Here is a 16,212-nt window from a genome sequence, read left to right as displayed (position 1 = left end):
ATTGTATGATAATTTTACATGATTTACATTTCTTTAACCTATATATATATATATATATATATATATATATATATATATATATATATATATATATATATATATGATTTAATGATGGTATTAAAAATACATTAAATGCACTGTATTTTGCACGTTTATTTAAACCCGTTCGGACATAATAAAAATCTGCGTGTCCCACACGGCCATGCTGTGGCTTTAGCATTGGCACGGCTAGGCACAATAACAATTGTGGCTCTCCTTACAAGAACGAAGTGTTTTACTTCATTTTAATGCAGCTCGTTTTTTTTAAAGAACTGCGGTATTAATGCAGTAATTGTACTCTGTTATCCCGTCGTTGAACGGTATTATTACAATACTATTACAATTGTATCATTTCATTGTGCAGTACATGGTCTAATAATAATGAATGCAGTTTGTGTTCCGCTACAGCCACTGCATTAATACAGTAATGGTGGTGTTTTACCACTTAGTGCTGTACATTGTTTAGTCTTAAACACACGTTATTGTGTTTATCATAATCTAGAGGGTTATGGCTGTCTGTTTGTCTTTCAAATGTAACTTTACCAGAATCCCTTAGTAAAAAGAAAAGAAAAGAAAAAAGGAAACCATGTCAAAACCATCAACCTCATCATGAACAACACTGAATGTAAAATGCTATGTGCATAGCCAGGAGTTTGTGGGAGTGAGTTAGTGGTCCACTTTACTGATTTCAGTCAGTGTAGCTTTTACTTGTAAGTGTGACATTCAGTACGGTATGTTGTGCAATTTTCCGAAGTACAATAGCTTTTAAACATTTTTTTTTTTTTTTTTTTTTTTACAGTTCTGTAACAGTGCACTGCACTTTTGCCTTTCTAAATCTAGCTATCTTGGTTTCCTGTTTATACCAAACAAAGTCATGGCCATTTGCTGATCCAATTACCAAAGTTTATGGATTTAAATAAAATATGTTTGCAGTTTACTGCCAAGCACACCCTCCCTTTTCCCTTTCAATTATAGTTTAATTTCTTTTATCAAATGTGGGATCACTTAAAGGAGAAAAAAATAACTGCTTCTCTCTTTGCTTAAAATGATTAAGGGGGACATGATCCTGGATTAGTTCCAAATACAATGCTCTGTTTTGTGGTAGAATACTGGACAGAGATTCGACGTGGTTCTTTTTATTGTGGATTGCTCAGACTAGATTACAGTGTTTTGTGATATCAGGGATGGCTGCTTAATCCGGTTCATATTTTTTTTTTTGCCATTGTGAATCAGAATGTGGATTTCATATGAAATCGAATCAAACGTTGCGCTATGTAAATGACAGTGCTTTACAGTATATGACAAACGCGCGGACAAAATAATATTAATGAAGCAAAAAACCCCGTTCTGAATGACTGAAAGTGCTGTTAATTTAAATGAGCCAACAATAAAGGCTACCGTTTTAAAATGAATCTCAGTGTTGTATTCTAATATGTCAGTTAACAATTGTGCTTAAACTAAAAACAACATATCATCTGCAGTAAGATATTGCACATCACTAGTGAGACTAAATGTGTGGTAATGGATATTATTATCATAAGCATTAACATTATAGTTTTAGAAATACATTTAATGAAACCTGTTCTATTGTTTTATACTTATTTGTACCAGCCATTTAGTCTGACGTTACCAGTCCTTTGCATGAAACACAGCCTGTGCTTTGTTGTTGTTAATAAGCAGATGGATATTCTCTGAAAAGGCAGATCGGCAGTGTTTTCCCGTTTTTCTGTGCTTGTGTGTGGAGCGAGTTTGAGTTTTTGTTTGATATACGATGATGTTAATAAACTCCAGTTCCTGGGCGGCCCCCTATCCCCATCCTCCCCCCCCACAGCTGGCTCTTAAACAGCTGGATCCGCCCACACTGAACCACAGCCAAGAAACCCCAAACCCAAGAAACTCCGCTAGAATGAATCTATCTTTAATAAATGTTCATATTTCTCCGTTTCATATGCACGGAGAGGAGCTGTGATCCGCGGATCTTGAGGGTTTGATCTTTGGTTATTGCTACCAAGAGGATGGGGTGCTGGGCTTGCTCAAGTGTGACATCTGTGCTGTTCCTTTCTTTCAGTGAGTATAGGGGCTTCCTTTCTATCACTAAAAGTTTTTAAAGGAGGTATTGGAAGTTTTTATTTCTTGGGGAGAATTGTCTCATACCAGGTAAGAGTGAATGTGAAGTGTTTTTTTTTTTCTTTAAGATAAAAAAATCACAAGACTAGACCCATTTAACCATTACAGTACTGGTTGCACTGTGCAAGGTTTTTATAAATGTATTACGGTATTTGGATATATTATGATGGTTACAATATGCAATATATATATATATATATATATATATATATATATATATATATATATATATATATATATATATATATATATAGCTGGTAAAAAAATCATTGATGGGATTTATACCCAATCAAATAAATGAATAAATACAAAAGTGATTACAATCCTGTGTATTTATAACCCAGATTTTAATAACGCCTTAATAAAGTCGGCCCTTAGCCTTCTATATTAAGTGGAGACTTAAGTTTCACAGTGTTTTTTTCTGTCTTGTTAGAATAAGACTTTTAGATGCGTCATGGTCCACCTTTAAGGCACCAGTTTTAATCTTTAAAATTTGACATGCATGGTATATGGAAAAATGATCTATAATTCTGGGGCAATCAGGGGTTAAATATGTCAGCTCTGCATAAAAGATAGCATTCTGCAAGTATACCACCCATAACGGAAGGTTACAATCTAACATTAACTTTACATCTGTTAAAACCGTGACTTTGTGGCGTCAATGGGGAATAACGGGTTTTAACACTGGAATAATTGCGCCCCCCTTTCTCTTCTGCTGAGGTTCTGTTGACTCTGTAAGACAATGCTGTGCACGTAGTTGCTGCTCCTTCCTACCGAATCACATCATGTGTAGTACTTCCGTGCGACCCACAGAAAGGTATGCAACACTTTATCTAGGTTTTGCACATCCTTATAAAGGTTAAAAAAAAAAAAAAAAAACTGAAACACCAAAAGATTCTGAACACAATTATATCCTACAGTGTTACCACTGTATTCATGTGCAGTATTTGCAGTTTTCGCATGCTTTTCCCTTGGTTATACGATGCATTTACCATAGTTTACCGTGGTTTGCCCTATTTATTAATTTGCTTTACAATACCTCGTTATTCTTTACAATGTGTAGCTATGATTTACCACGTGCTCACTTCATTACTCCTTGTTAAGTGTTTGCTATGGTAAACCTTTATAAGGGAAGTGCAAATAATAACAATAAAACAGACACCAGTCCAGATTTCTTAGTCAGGATGTTATTCTGCGTGCTTCAGATTTAGGTCAGGATGACCCACTACTCACACCTAAACTGTGCAATCTATACCCTTGGTGTGTGATATGTATGTTACAAACGTACCTCGTTTTTTGTACATTAATCTGTGGAGCCCAACATGTTATGTTGGTGCAATACTATATGTTAGTGGATAGGGCTCTTGTTATCTAAATAAAAGTGTCTGTGTGATCCTATAATGATCTGTAGCCATGATTGCATGCATCTGTTAACAACTAAACCCTGGTTAGGTTTAGGTAGGATCAGCCCAATCTGAGGGAATCGTATCTGGCATTGCATGCCCGCTTCTCATTTCCCGTTCCTCTATCGTCCCACATATTGCTTGTAAACAAACTCCACCAGAGCTGAGCTCTCCAGATGGAGCAGTAAGCCCTGCTGTTGAAAGCCGTCTCATTGTCGCCGTAACACATAGATTTTTTGGCAGCACTTAAAATATACCTTATTTCAAATGTTATTCCTGGCAGGGGATGATGTTTATAAAAGGATTAATGCTCCTACAGTGTATAAACATTTTTGAGTATATAGGAAAGGCAATTGAAAGCATCATTACAAACCTTTTAGTTAAACTGTTAAGCTTGTGCAGAAAGTGCTGGTGTTGCATTTCCTATCCACCCTCTGCCAAGCCTCCCAATTTGGAAGGCGGTCACTAGCCCAGGTGTCCCCATTGAATGGTGGCCCTAATTACACCCAAGCACAGATAGTTTAAAGAGGTATTTCCTGTTGGAAAATTCCATTACAGATGTCAAGTTCCTGCTGTAACAGCCATGCTTTCGTGCACGCTGCATCTTGTTTATTATGTACTCATCCACACAAAAAAAAAAACTTTTTTTTTTTTTTTTAACAAATGATGCCAAAAGTAATTTTTCGGTTGGAATGTAACGGTTTGACTTTCCTTTCCACTATCCACTTAGACACAAAGCGCTAGCACTCACGAGCTGCTGATACATACTGCTATAGCAGGTGTTTAAAAACACTGTTCTCTTCTTAGAACTTAGTTTAAAAGTTCATGAATGGATGAATTGTGGTACATTCATAAATGTTCATATATATATATATATTTTTAAGTTTGTGTGCAACTGAGCCTGCTTAAATTACTTTTATTGACTTAAGATGAAAAATCACATCTCTTTATTTGGCGAGTAACATTGGAATGAAAGTAATTAAAAACATGTTGTTTTCCAAGGCAAAGGGATCTATTTTAATGATCTAAAACAAGGGGACCTGTATGCTGCCATCCTTAACTCTATAGTAACCCAGCTGGGGTTTTCACCCAGGGATAATTTATTGGCTCACTTATGAACATTTCTAAAAAATACAGTGAAAACAGGTCCTCAGAAAGTTAGCTTTATAAATTGTGGTATTAGGATCAGCCACCGTTTAGACCATTAAAACAGACCACAATGTGTGACCTCAAACAGCACAACATACGAGGAACACTGCATGTGAGCTGGGTAGGAAAGCATGCAGCCTCCTACATACAACAGAGATATTGCACCAAGCAAACAGGATCTGTTTATTCCCTTATGTCAGACTCTCAGGGGACATGCATTTAGCAATTGCTAGCAATGAGGTGGAACAGACTGTCTAGAGTGGGGGTGGGCAATTCCAGCCCACTTTTTATTCCAACTGTACCCTAAATTACTTAATTGGACCAATTAAGTGCTTATTAGAAGCTTAATTGGTCAGTTGGAACAAACACCAAGAGGGACACCGGCCCTCCAGGACCGGAATTGCCCACCCCTGGTCTAGAGGCTATCCTGCAACATATGTCCTAGATTTGTTTTCATTCAATTGATGCACAGATATTGTCAGCAAGATTAGCGAAAGTGCACAGAAGTACATTCTCACAGCATTATGAGCCACACATGCGGTTACACTTCCCATGTTGTTGCTTGTAGTATTCTACAAGTTGTCCAATCATATGATATGTACATTTTCTGATCTGCCATGTTAAACAGACATACCAGTACTTCATAACCCCCCTCCCTTAATGTAATTGGGATGAGCACCAAATAAACAATATTATGGTTTATTTTCTTTGCTTTTAAATTGTAACTGCAGTTTACTTTTACATAGAAATTAGGTGGCTGGATGTGGTAATTGCAGTATGCTTTTGCAGGTCTAATCCAAATGTATTAGTTATCGACCTTTAAGGTTAAAACTAATTTCCTTAAAATCTTGTCTTAAGAACCATAGTTGACCTTTTAAGAAGTGATCGTTAAAAAATCCTTAACAACAAGCACACATTACAAAGTAAAGCCGGAACTCAGATAATACAAGGCAAGCTAAGTTCCATGACTCGCATCTCCCACCAAGTATCTGATTCAGTCAGTAGTCCTCTTCATGCAATGAAAAAAGCATTAGGAACTTCATCTATTACAAACGACTTCTTTGAGAAGGTTAAAAATGCTGACGAGGACGACAGCAACAGTGTATCGGCTACGACTGTGGACACAAACACAAAGGAAGCCACTGACACACAGACACGTAAAGTAAAGCATTCTGACAAGACGGAGAAAGACACTTTGTGGAAACACTTGTAGAAATTAGATACATGCATTGCCTGTTACGTGTGTTACCAGAAGTTCAGTATACAAATAAAATGTGAATTTTTATAATAATTCTTGTTTAGGAAAATCTATATCTGGTACCTTGACATTCAGGAGTACACCACTGCACATAACAGCTCATAAAGCTCTGGTAGGGGTTTCTTTTCTAGACATGAATTCTAAGCAAAACGTTACTTTGCCTTGCCCTGGTCAGCATCACTAATGGGACACTTCGCACAAACCTGATTAGTCTGAAAGGAAACAAAGGTGGACCCACATCAGCAGTCTCCTTGCAGGCAGGCCCAAGTCGAAATTCTCCGCAAACCCTCACTGACTAACTGAACTTTTTTACTTGGCTCATGCAGGCACTTATGGATCTCATTTATTTTTGGAACAGTAACTGCTGATTTTAATTAGTTTTAAGTTTTTGCTTATCCAGCTTTTTTTTTTTTTTTTTTTTGAAGTTTATATTTTGATGTTTAGCATTTGGTAACATCTGGAACCTCTTTATGTATGGATGTGTACTGTTTCTTTTAATGTTTGTGCAGCTTTATTAGATCACTGCAGTTTTCATATGAAAGGGATTCATCTGGGTTTAATTCGAATTAATACGGGTGATGTGGCAGCCAAACCCTATCTTCGGACCCCTGGGATTTCAGACAGAGAGAGCACATCTCTGCATCTCTAAACAAAGACGACTTTGTCCCCTTGTCAAGCCACAAACCTCTGGATCTTTAAGCATAATTTCTGGTTAAGTCCTCGTTTCAAGCCAAGCTTTCCACTAAGAAAATAATACAGAGAAAAAAAGACATTAATGTCAGTTCTGTCATGTATACATCGTGTGATATGAAGGAAGGATTTTTTCCCCAGAAACAAAACTTTAGAGATTGAATCTGGCAACTTTACTGTATAAGGAAGTGATCTAATTACATACATATTTCATTTTGGTATGGAAGCCATAGTGTGTATTTAGTTTTTGATACATGTAAACAGCCTGGCTAATTTATAAGGACCTGCACCCAATATCAGGTTAGGCGACAGTTTGCCCTGAGCTGCTGAAAGGGGTCTCAAGGGATATGTTTTCCACAATTGGTGCAGAGAGGTAGGGAGAGTCGTTTAAGTTTATCCCAAGCATGCTCTATTGGATGTTTATACTGCTGCTGCAAACCCATGCCATGTCACATGTTCAACCTAATATGCATCAGGGTCATACAAAATCCAGTCAGGTAGACATGTCTTAATAAAGTGGCCAAGCAGTGAATGTGCTAGACTACTGGGGGTTGGAAGAAATTTGTATTCCTGTAACCTATAACCTATGACTTTAACTTTGACTTTATTTATATTATAATAAGGAAAGCATTCATTCATTCATAAATGCTGTGGCTCCTAAAAAAAGTAACATACATCCCTAAAAGTGCTTTCTAAGCTGTGAGCCCTTCAGTTTGAGAGTTGGTGACTTAAGCATAAACCACGTGTTCCCATGGAATCCTGTTGAGAGCTAAAACTATATATTGGCAGGACGCATTCTGAGAGGCATATCACATTTCCAATTAGATTCTTTGTGTATATATACTATATTTAAACAAGGGTCCTTATTGCATCTATTTCTTTCAGTATCAGCAACACAACACATTATCTTAAAAAGAGCAAATCAGCCGTCTCAAACAAACTGCAGTACCACCAGCGTCATCTACAGTTGATAAACCCCTTAGTGGCTGCCTATCATCCATTCAGCCAAATAATATAGAGTACATTCCATTTGATCAAAATGTCAATAAAGTACAGGCATGACTCTAAACCCTGTTACATTTGAAAAGTATTGTAGCTCTTTAAAATAGAGTTATGAAAGCACGTTCACTGCTTCGTTGTTTCTGTGAGTCTGGAAGTTAATTGAATGCATGCAGCTCGCAAGCCTGTTCAAAAGGCTAGAATCAATCTTGATTAGGAGCAAGACAGGTACTGAGCAACACTGAGAAACACAGATCTGGCATTGTTACAGCGTGTGGAAGAACAGCGCTGGCAGACAAGAGCACAAAGGAACGAATCCAGATTAAAACCGCAGCTCCAGCGAAGTTGATAAGTTGCTCCTACTCCTTTTGGGAGGAAGTCAAGGTTTTGGCTGCTTTTTTAACAGTACAAACTCAAGACCAAAATCTGTGCAAGATACATTCATGAGGTCTAGGTCTAGATGGAAAAAAGCAATGGTGACGTCCCTCAGGTGTTCAGGTTAAAGGAAGCCACTTTTCTTATGATCCACATATTATGAGTGCTTCATTTTAAAACTATGTGTCTTTGGGGTACAGTCTGAAGGACATTGTCCGAATAAAACACACACAGGTAGGTATTCCTCCAACAAGGGTTCACTATCATATATATATATATATATATATATATATATATATATATATATATTATATGATAGTGTAGCTAATGGATCTACCCCTTCTGCTATAATTACTGCATTGCCAATGTGCACAACCAAACCATACACCTGTCTCTAACGATTACATACAAAGCTCCAAAATACTGTACTCCAAAGTAAAAGACTGCAAACTCATCACTCCAGCATCAATTACTAGCATTTGCAGGTGACAAAGAGTAAATACCAGCTGAAACCTGTTTATAGTACAATTGGAAGTCCTGCAAATAATGTGTTGCAGAAATCACAGACAGAGCCGAGCAAACGTGTGAATCATGACAAGAACTCACATGAGGGATTAATTGAGCTGTTTTTTGTGCCAAAAAACTCCATTACAAAACCAGAACCTGCAGTCGAGGTGGATGCCCAAAGCGGCTGAACAAAAAAGAAACCACTGGATAAATAAATAGGACTGCGTTTGTGCATTGAGTCATAATCTGCTGCTTGACCTTGGGGTCATAGCTAGCATGTTAACTCATGAGAACCATAATCCTCTGTGGCGTGAGGATATAAATCCCTGTATTGGATACTGTGTCGTAAAAGTTTATTAAAAGAATCAATCCCTACAAAACCCTTCAAAGACGAATGTTGAGTGAATTGGGTCTATATTGCATTAAACTGATTAAAAAAAAAAAAAAAAAAGCCTTAATCATATCAAGGCTATTTTCATCAACCAGAGTAATAATGTTCCCAGCTGTGTGGACACCAAGCAAGAAGTGATTATCAATGGGGGCTCCCGAGTGGCGTATCCAGTAAAAGCACTCGCTAGAGTGCAGGATGCGCTCTATAGCCTGGACGTCGCCGGTTCGAGTCCAGGCTATTCCACAGCCGACTGTGGACGGGAGCTACCAGGGGGCGGCGCTCAATTGGCTGAGCGACGTCCGGGGGGATGGAGGGTGGCTTAGTTCGGCCAGGGTGTCCTCGGCTCACCGCGCACCAGCGACCCCTGTAGTCTGGCCGGGCGCCTGCGGGCTTGCCTGTAAGCTGCCCAGAGCTGCGTTGTCTGAGGCGGCTGCACGGTGAGTCTGCAGTGTAAAGAAGCGGGCGGCTGACGGCACACGCTTCGGAGGACAGCGTGTGTTCATCCTCGCCCCTCCCGAGTCAGTGCAGGGGTGGTAGCGGTGAGCTGAGCCTAAAAGTAATTGGGCATTTCAAATTGGGGAGAAAATAATAAAAAACGAATTGGCAACAACTAAATTTAAAAAAAAAAAAAAAAAAAAAAAAAAGGAAGTGATTATCAATAAACACCTAATATTCAGGAGTGCTGAAAAATCTCTGTAGACAGAACTTTCTACAAGAAGTCATTTGTGCTGAAAAATATTAATAAATAAAATAAATAATAAATTGGAGTAGCTAAATGGCTTTCTACAGAATATGTTACCTGAAAAAAAGGCTCTTCATTACACTATGCCCTGAAAGGTTGTTTTCAGATTTCTTGCTTTCTCTTTCTTACAGATATCCATGCTCTGACCCTTGCGGATTTAGTCCCTGTGAGCAATTTGTGTCAGTGGTGTGACTATTCCAGCCCGGTGTGTGAAGACAATGTGTGCTACAGTAACTGTTCCTTCAGCTCCTTCTGTGAATACCAGAAAGAAATCTGTGTGGCGATATGGTATGTGCTGTCCTTTAGAACAGAGCACTGCAGAACATCATGTTAGTGCAGTGTAGTGACAGCATGCTAAAACAAAGGTAAACACATTTCAGCTCTGTACAACACACACAGGCTGTGGCCCATCCTTCCCTGTTTCTCAACTTGTCTTCCGAAAGAAAACTGCAGTTGGTGTTGCTACAGTTGGTATACACATTGAATTACAGCACTTTGTGAAACCTCACTCAGGCGAGGGAAATTGAGCCAGTTGGCTTCATAAAAACATTGCTGGGAAAAGCAAATGGAAAGCTGGCAGTTCAGATTAGAAACTCCTCTCCCACACATAATAAAAATACAAAACCATCACAGAAAGGGCTTGGACCTGGTGGAGGGAATTCAGTTCTGTCTGTCGATGAGTAAGAAAGAAGGGAATCGAATCTAATACTTGATTTATTTTTTTAAAACATTTACAGGAATTAATATTTAACAATTTGCCAGTGGTTACTTAAATGTGTCAAAGAAAATTGGCATAACACTAAACAGATCATTCATTGTGGCTCCCAGTGGTTCTCCTATTAAGGACACTACCATGTGAAGTGTCATGTTGGGAGCTTGCTGGTTTGAATCCAGGTTGCGCTGAGTTGCTGATCTTGGCTGGGGGCCCACAGGAAGCACTGCATTAGCCTCCTGCAGGTTACTATGGAGCGATCATCTCCTTGTGTTTCAGTAACCCTTAGTGGTCAAGACCAGACAGAGACCAGACAATATAGGGCTTGGACGAGCATCCTCCTTTAATTCTTACTTCGTGGCTCAGTCAGGTGGGTTTTATTGTGTCTGTTTGCATTTCTTTCAGGAAGCAGGACAACAAGAGTATTAGTGTCAGGACCATGTGCCATGACCCTCAGCTCCCAGTGGAGAACGCGATGGTTCCCAATTACACCACCAGAGAGTGCCTAATGGTGCAGCAGCCATCAGAGGAGGGAGCGCTTTACATATGCGGGTGTATGGGTGAACAGGAGTGCAATGACAAGCTGATATTCGAAAAGGACGACAACGGTGAGAGATATTCAAAAGACGTGTAGCATCTCCTTTGAAAATGCCTTGGTCACTGTGTTACTGCAAACATTAGCTTAGAACTGCTCCTCCAAACAATTTGTTCAGTTGTTAAGATGCTGGGGTGGCAAACAAGCAAGCAAGGTACGATGGGTGCATAGGTTACCTCCCGCTGTCAAACCACATGTCTGTATTTGGAATATTCCTGCCCGTGGGACCACTTGCATCTTTTTTTCCACCAATCCATGACATAGCATTGAAACGATGCCCAGCTGGTGTACCTGATATCTCAACATCTCAATAACGTTCCTGTAATCATCTTGCCTATTTGTAAGAAAAAAAAGGATACCCAGTAAGCTGTAGTATTGAATTCAATGCCATTGTTTAGCGGAGATACTGTATATGTGGTTTCTCAGCCAGCATTTGTATGCTGTATTTATTTTGATTGCTTTTATGACCCCCCCCCCCCCCCCCAAGTGGGAGCACTACAAAGTCATCTCAGAATGAAAGAGAACTCATAAACATTACAGGAGTGCTTTAAGTCACTACATTTTTTTTCTGGAACGAAAATGAAACACACAGTACTTTTCATTAAAAAGAGTTGAAAACAGTATTTGCTTACGATTGTAAGTCGCCCTGGATAAGGGCGTCTGCTAAGAAATAAATAATAATAATAATAATAAAAGAACATTTCAGAAGATAATTGAAATACGACGTAAATGTACTCTGGTCAGAACTACAATTTTCTCCTGGAAACAGACTTGCTGTTCAAGGATTCTTTTTTTTTTTTTTTTCTACTGCTGCCTGATTTCGTAGTGCTATGTCAGCACTGTACAGGGTAGCCAGGCTGTGCATGACCTGCCAAGAAAAATAGCTCTATTCTGTGCTTTCGTTGGTTATGCTGTTGTAAACTGATAACAATTGAATACAGCAGCACCTGTCTGCCTTTGTTGAAAGTTTTCTTGCACTTATTTCACGAAATGTTATACTTGGCAAGTGTTCCTGGAACAAATACTCAATTATTTCTATATTTAAACAGTCATACTTTTACATGCAGAGGGTTAACAATCAGAGTGTGTGTGACCACATGATTACTTCCAGTCTTTTGTCTCTGCATTTAGCCCCTGGATGGTAACTGCACTGTTAATCCTAGAGAAATGCTATGATCAGCATGTTCTTTTCTCCTTAGGCTATGCAAAGTTGCAAAGCAAAGAGGTCATTCCTGTGGCAGTGATCAGCTTGCTTCCGCCTATTCTGGTGGCCATAATGGCAACCATGGCCTTTTACTTGTACCGCACCCGACAGCAGAGGAAAGAGGCCTGGCCTGCAAAACACGCCCAACGCCAAACCCTGGACCTTCCAGAGAACAGGGACCCTGCGGAATACGATGGGAAGCTGTCTGCCATGATTGACGACAGCCACTCTGACATCTCGTCCACCTGCGCCAACAACATCAACCACAACACTGAGCTGCTGCCCATTGAGCTGGACCGCGTCGTGGGGAAAGGCCGGTTTGCAGACGTCTGGCGGGCCAGGTTGAACCACAATGCCTCGGGCCATTACGAGACTGTGGCTGTGAAGATCTTCTCTGCAGAGGAGTACCTCTCCTGGAAGAGCGAGCGCAAGATCTTCTCGGACGCCAACCTTAAGCATGAGAGCGTGTTGCAGTTCCTGACGGCCGAAGAGAGAGGCACAGGCCCGCAGAAGCAATATTGGCTCATCACGGCCTACCACAGCCTGGGCAACCTGCAGGAATACCTGACCAACCACGTGCTGAGCTGGTTGGAGCTCCACTTAATGGCGGGTTCTCTGGTGAGTGGAGTGGCCCATCTCCACAGTGACTACACTTCATGCGGCTCTTCCAAAATCCCCATTTCCCACCGGGATATCAAGAGCTCCAACATTCTTGTAAAGAGCAAAACAGAGTGTGTTCTGTGTGACTTTGGGCTGGCTTTGAGATTGGACCCTTCTCTCACTGTAGAGGACTTTGCCAACAGCGGACAGGTAAATTAATATAGGGTCACTTTTATCACAACATACTGTACAATGCAGTGAATTAGGTATTATTTCCATTTATCAGCATTAGAACATTATAGAATTATAATGTATAACCTACATTGTATTGCCATTAGTTGGTATTTAAACAGTGGTTAATCGATTACCGACACCATTTAGAAAATAAATTACGACCTAATCTGTCATTTTACTAACAGAAGAGATGCACACACACTGTTAGAGATGTTAGTTTTGTCCCCTTTAATGACTTAAACACCGGTCGTATTTAGATCCGCACCCTAGTATTTTTTAATGTTTTATTTTATTATTTATTACCTTCCAATATTATCAGTATTGTAAGGTTCCAGAATTCTGTCGAATTCGAATGTCAACAGCCAGCCAGAAAGCTGTCTTGTCTGAAGCTTCATTGGAGCCTTTCCTCCTGTCAGGTTGGCACTGCCCGGTATATGGCCCCTGAGGTTCTGGAGTCTCGTGTGAACCTGGAGGAGCTGGAGTCCTTCAAGCAGATGGATGTGTATTCCATGGCCCTGGTCCTGTGGGAAATGGCCTCTCGTTGTGATGTAATTGGAGGTGAGGGTCCTGGATACAGTAAATGCTTCATAGTAATTAAATGGGCTGTAGCTGACCTGTGGCAGCCCAGTTGGAGAGTTCACTTTTATCTTGGGCACATACAAGTATAATGCATAAGGGTACTTTTAACCTGATCCAAGGTAGTATATTCACCAAGCAGTTTTATTCTAAAATACCCTAGAGTAATAAAACAAGACTGCACAAGGTAACGGAATATATGTTAGTAATATGTTTTGTGTTGCAGTAATGGGTTTTTCATTTATATTATCTACATGTTTTCTAATATTTTTTTTTTACCTGTTTAATAACCTATTATGCATTATCTGTATGATTATCTTGCTTAGATCAGTATTTGCCATGCTTCTTACAATTCCAGCAAAAAAAATTCTGAAAAAGACTCATCAAGAATGGTAGCAGGCAAGCGAGGTGGGGAAGCATGTCATTGTTGTACAGGCTTCAGTGCACAATGTGTTACCAATAGACTTCAGTGCACAATGTGTTGCCAATAGACTTTAGTGCACAAAACAATGCTAATATGCTTCCCCACCTTGAGATAAGCAGAAACAACAAGACAGTATTACGCAGAACTCATCACAGGATATTAAACAGTTGATAAATATAATAATACATTCAATATCAGGAAAACGCATATACTTTCCCACCTGAATACATTAGATGCTATAAAACGCAAGTGTCCCTTTAAGGTACTAGGGAAAGATTAAGGACTCACTCTTTGTTTTGTCTCCTTTGTAAGAGGTGAAGAGCTACGAGCTGCCGTTTGGTTCTCAGGTGTGTGAGCATCCCTGTGTGGAGAGTATGAGGGACCTGGTCCTGCGAGAGCGGGGCCGGCCTGACATCCCTAGCAGCTGGCTGGTGCACCAGGTAGGGGAGTACTGTGCTGAGCTGTTCAGTGATATTATGTACCCAGGTGCAGCCAGTGACCCACAATAGGTGGGAATTGAGACACACATGGGTATTGTATTTCATGATGTTCAATTAAATTGGTCAATAAATCACCCCTGTGGAGAAACCAGCAGGATTAAAGGGTAGCGGCATTAGGCCTACCATTGGTTAGGTGATTAGAACAGAGCACAGCAGGACAAGCTTAGAGAAACCAGGATTATAAACGAGTATTATTCTCTGTGAAAGAGCCATTATATTATGGGGTATGAGAGGGCCTGAATCCCCCATAACCCTCCAGGTTAATTGCCTTAATTTTCAATGTCTTAATAATATAGAACATGCCCATTACCAGGGGGGCAATAATAGCATACATATGTTCCTATTTAGCATTTTCTTCTGGCAAAAAAATAGTTTTAGCTTGAACTGTAATTGAGTTATAAAATGTACTGTGGTAAAGGCCTCCCAGCAGTCCATGAGGCTGCTTTAAAACTGGCTTTGGGGAAACTCACATGGCTACATTTTGTACCTTCTCGCTGTTGTCATGTAAACATTCCCTGATTGTTATTCATTAGCCTGACTCCTCACTGTGGGCTTTCTCTCAGGGGATGCAGTTCCTGTGCAACACCATCGGGGAGTGCTGGGACCACGACCCTGAGGCCCGCCTCACTGCGCACTGCGTGGCCGAGCGCTTCAGCGTGATGGGGCAGATGGAGAACAAGGACAATCACAATAACAACAATCACAATGCCAGCACCACAGGCACGGAGCCCTGGAAACCTGACAGCAATGCCCAGGAAACAGCACCCTTCCAGGGGATTCCATCTGGGGTACTGGTGACTGAGGTGTGAAGGAGCACTGCCACACAAAAGGGCCAACAGCACACCACTCGGTACAGCAATAGCTTCTCTTCACTTGTCTGAAGGAATTTCTTGTGTTCTTCTTTCAAGACTAAAAAATGTAGACAGATCATTGCTTTATTGAAGGCTTTTATTCAATGGGCTGGACTCTTAGTTAAAACCCTAGACTGATATTGTGCAAGTGTGTTGGCAGATGTAATTGCATAGACGCCTACAGTTTTCTTCACACATTTTCACGTGTCAGTGTCGGCATGTTGAAAACTCTGGCAGTAAGGGACTACGTGTAAAACTCTTTAAGCAAATATGTAATTGTATCCCTATCAGAATAACCCCTTACATCTACAACACTTCATCTGCAAAATCAAAGCTCTTGGTATAATGCGGCAACAGTGCCTTTGGATTCAACATCGAAGAAACGTCTTAACCACATTCAGGGCAGTGGCACCGTGGTGTTAAGATTCTGGCACAGTTTAGATCATTAACATATGTGCAAGACTAGGTTTGTCATGTAAAAAACAACTGGTTTCCAACCTCATCTCAGACCTTATAAAAAGTAGACAAAGCTAGCCTAAAAGTGACATTTATTTTAAGCACTAAATTACTTTCAAATTGTAAACTGCCAATAAAAACAGTGTGCAGTGCATTTGTCAAACTATAGGCCTACATCAAAGCAACCATATATCTTGTCTCTTTTTCCCCACCGGGTGTTCAAAGGAAATTCATCTTTATTTTTCAGTGTCAGTGGGGAAAAAAAATATATCATAGCGCTGTCACTCACAAACAATCCAAAACAACATGGAACTCTACAAGGGGAAATACTATATTTTATTTTGTACTGAATGATAACAGCTTTCAAAACAGGAAGATAA

The 16,212-nt window shown here is 40.0% G+C and overlaps 1 protein-coding gene across 4 annotated transcripts in view; it reads left to right on the top strand.

Annotated features, from left to right (window-relative positions):
- The window catches only part of LOC117408450 (TGF-beta receptor type-2-like), a 16,708-nt gene extending 496 nt beyond the window's left edge, over positions 1-16,212 (top strand). The window contains exons 1-7 of one of the 4 annotated variants that reach the window (XM_059032418.1): positions 1,921-2,106; positions 9,812-9,968; positions 10,798-11,000; positions 12,187-13,001; positions 13,442-13,583; positions 14,338-14,465; positions 15,089-16,212. In XM_059032418.1, the coding sequence (XP_058888401.1) occupies positions 2,055-2,106; positions 9,812-9,968; positions 10,798-11,000; positions 12,187-13,001; positions 13,442-13,583; positions 14,338-14,465; positions 15,089-15,334 (1,743 nt within the window). In that variant the 5' untranslated portion in view covers positions 1,921-2,054 and the 3' untranslated portion in view covers positions 15,335-16,212. Of the gene's footprint in view, positions 1-1,920; positions 2,107-9,811; positions 10,046-10,797; positions 11,001-12,186; positions 13,002-13,441; positions 13,584-14,337; positions 14,466-15,088 lie in introns of those variants that run through there. The other 3 variants (XM_059032419.1, XM_059032421.1, XM_059032420.1) reach the window with 3 other exon arrangements.

This window comes from Acipenser ruthenus, chromosome 10, assembly GCF_902713425.1.
Source record: "Acipenser ruthenus chromosome 10, fAciRut3.2 maternal haplotype, whole genome shotgun sequence".
In the NCBI taxonomy this organism is placed as follows: Eukaryota; Metazoa; Chordata; class Actinopteri; order Acipenseriformes; family Acipenseridae; genus Acipenser; species Acipenser ruthenus.
Note: the sequence above shows the minus strand (reverse complement) of the source record. Positions and strands in the feature narration are given on the sequence as shown.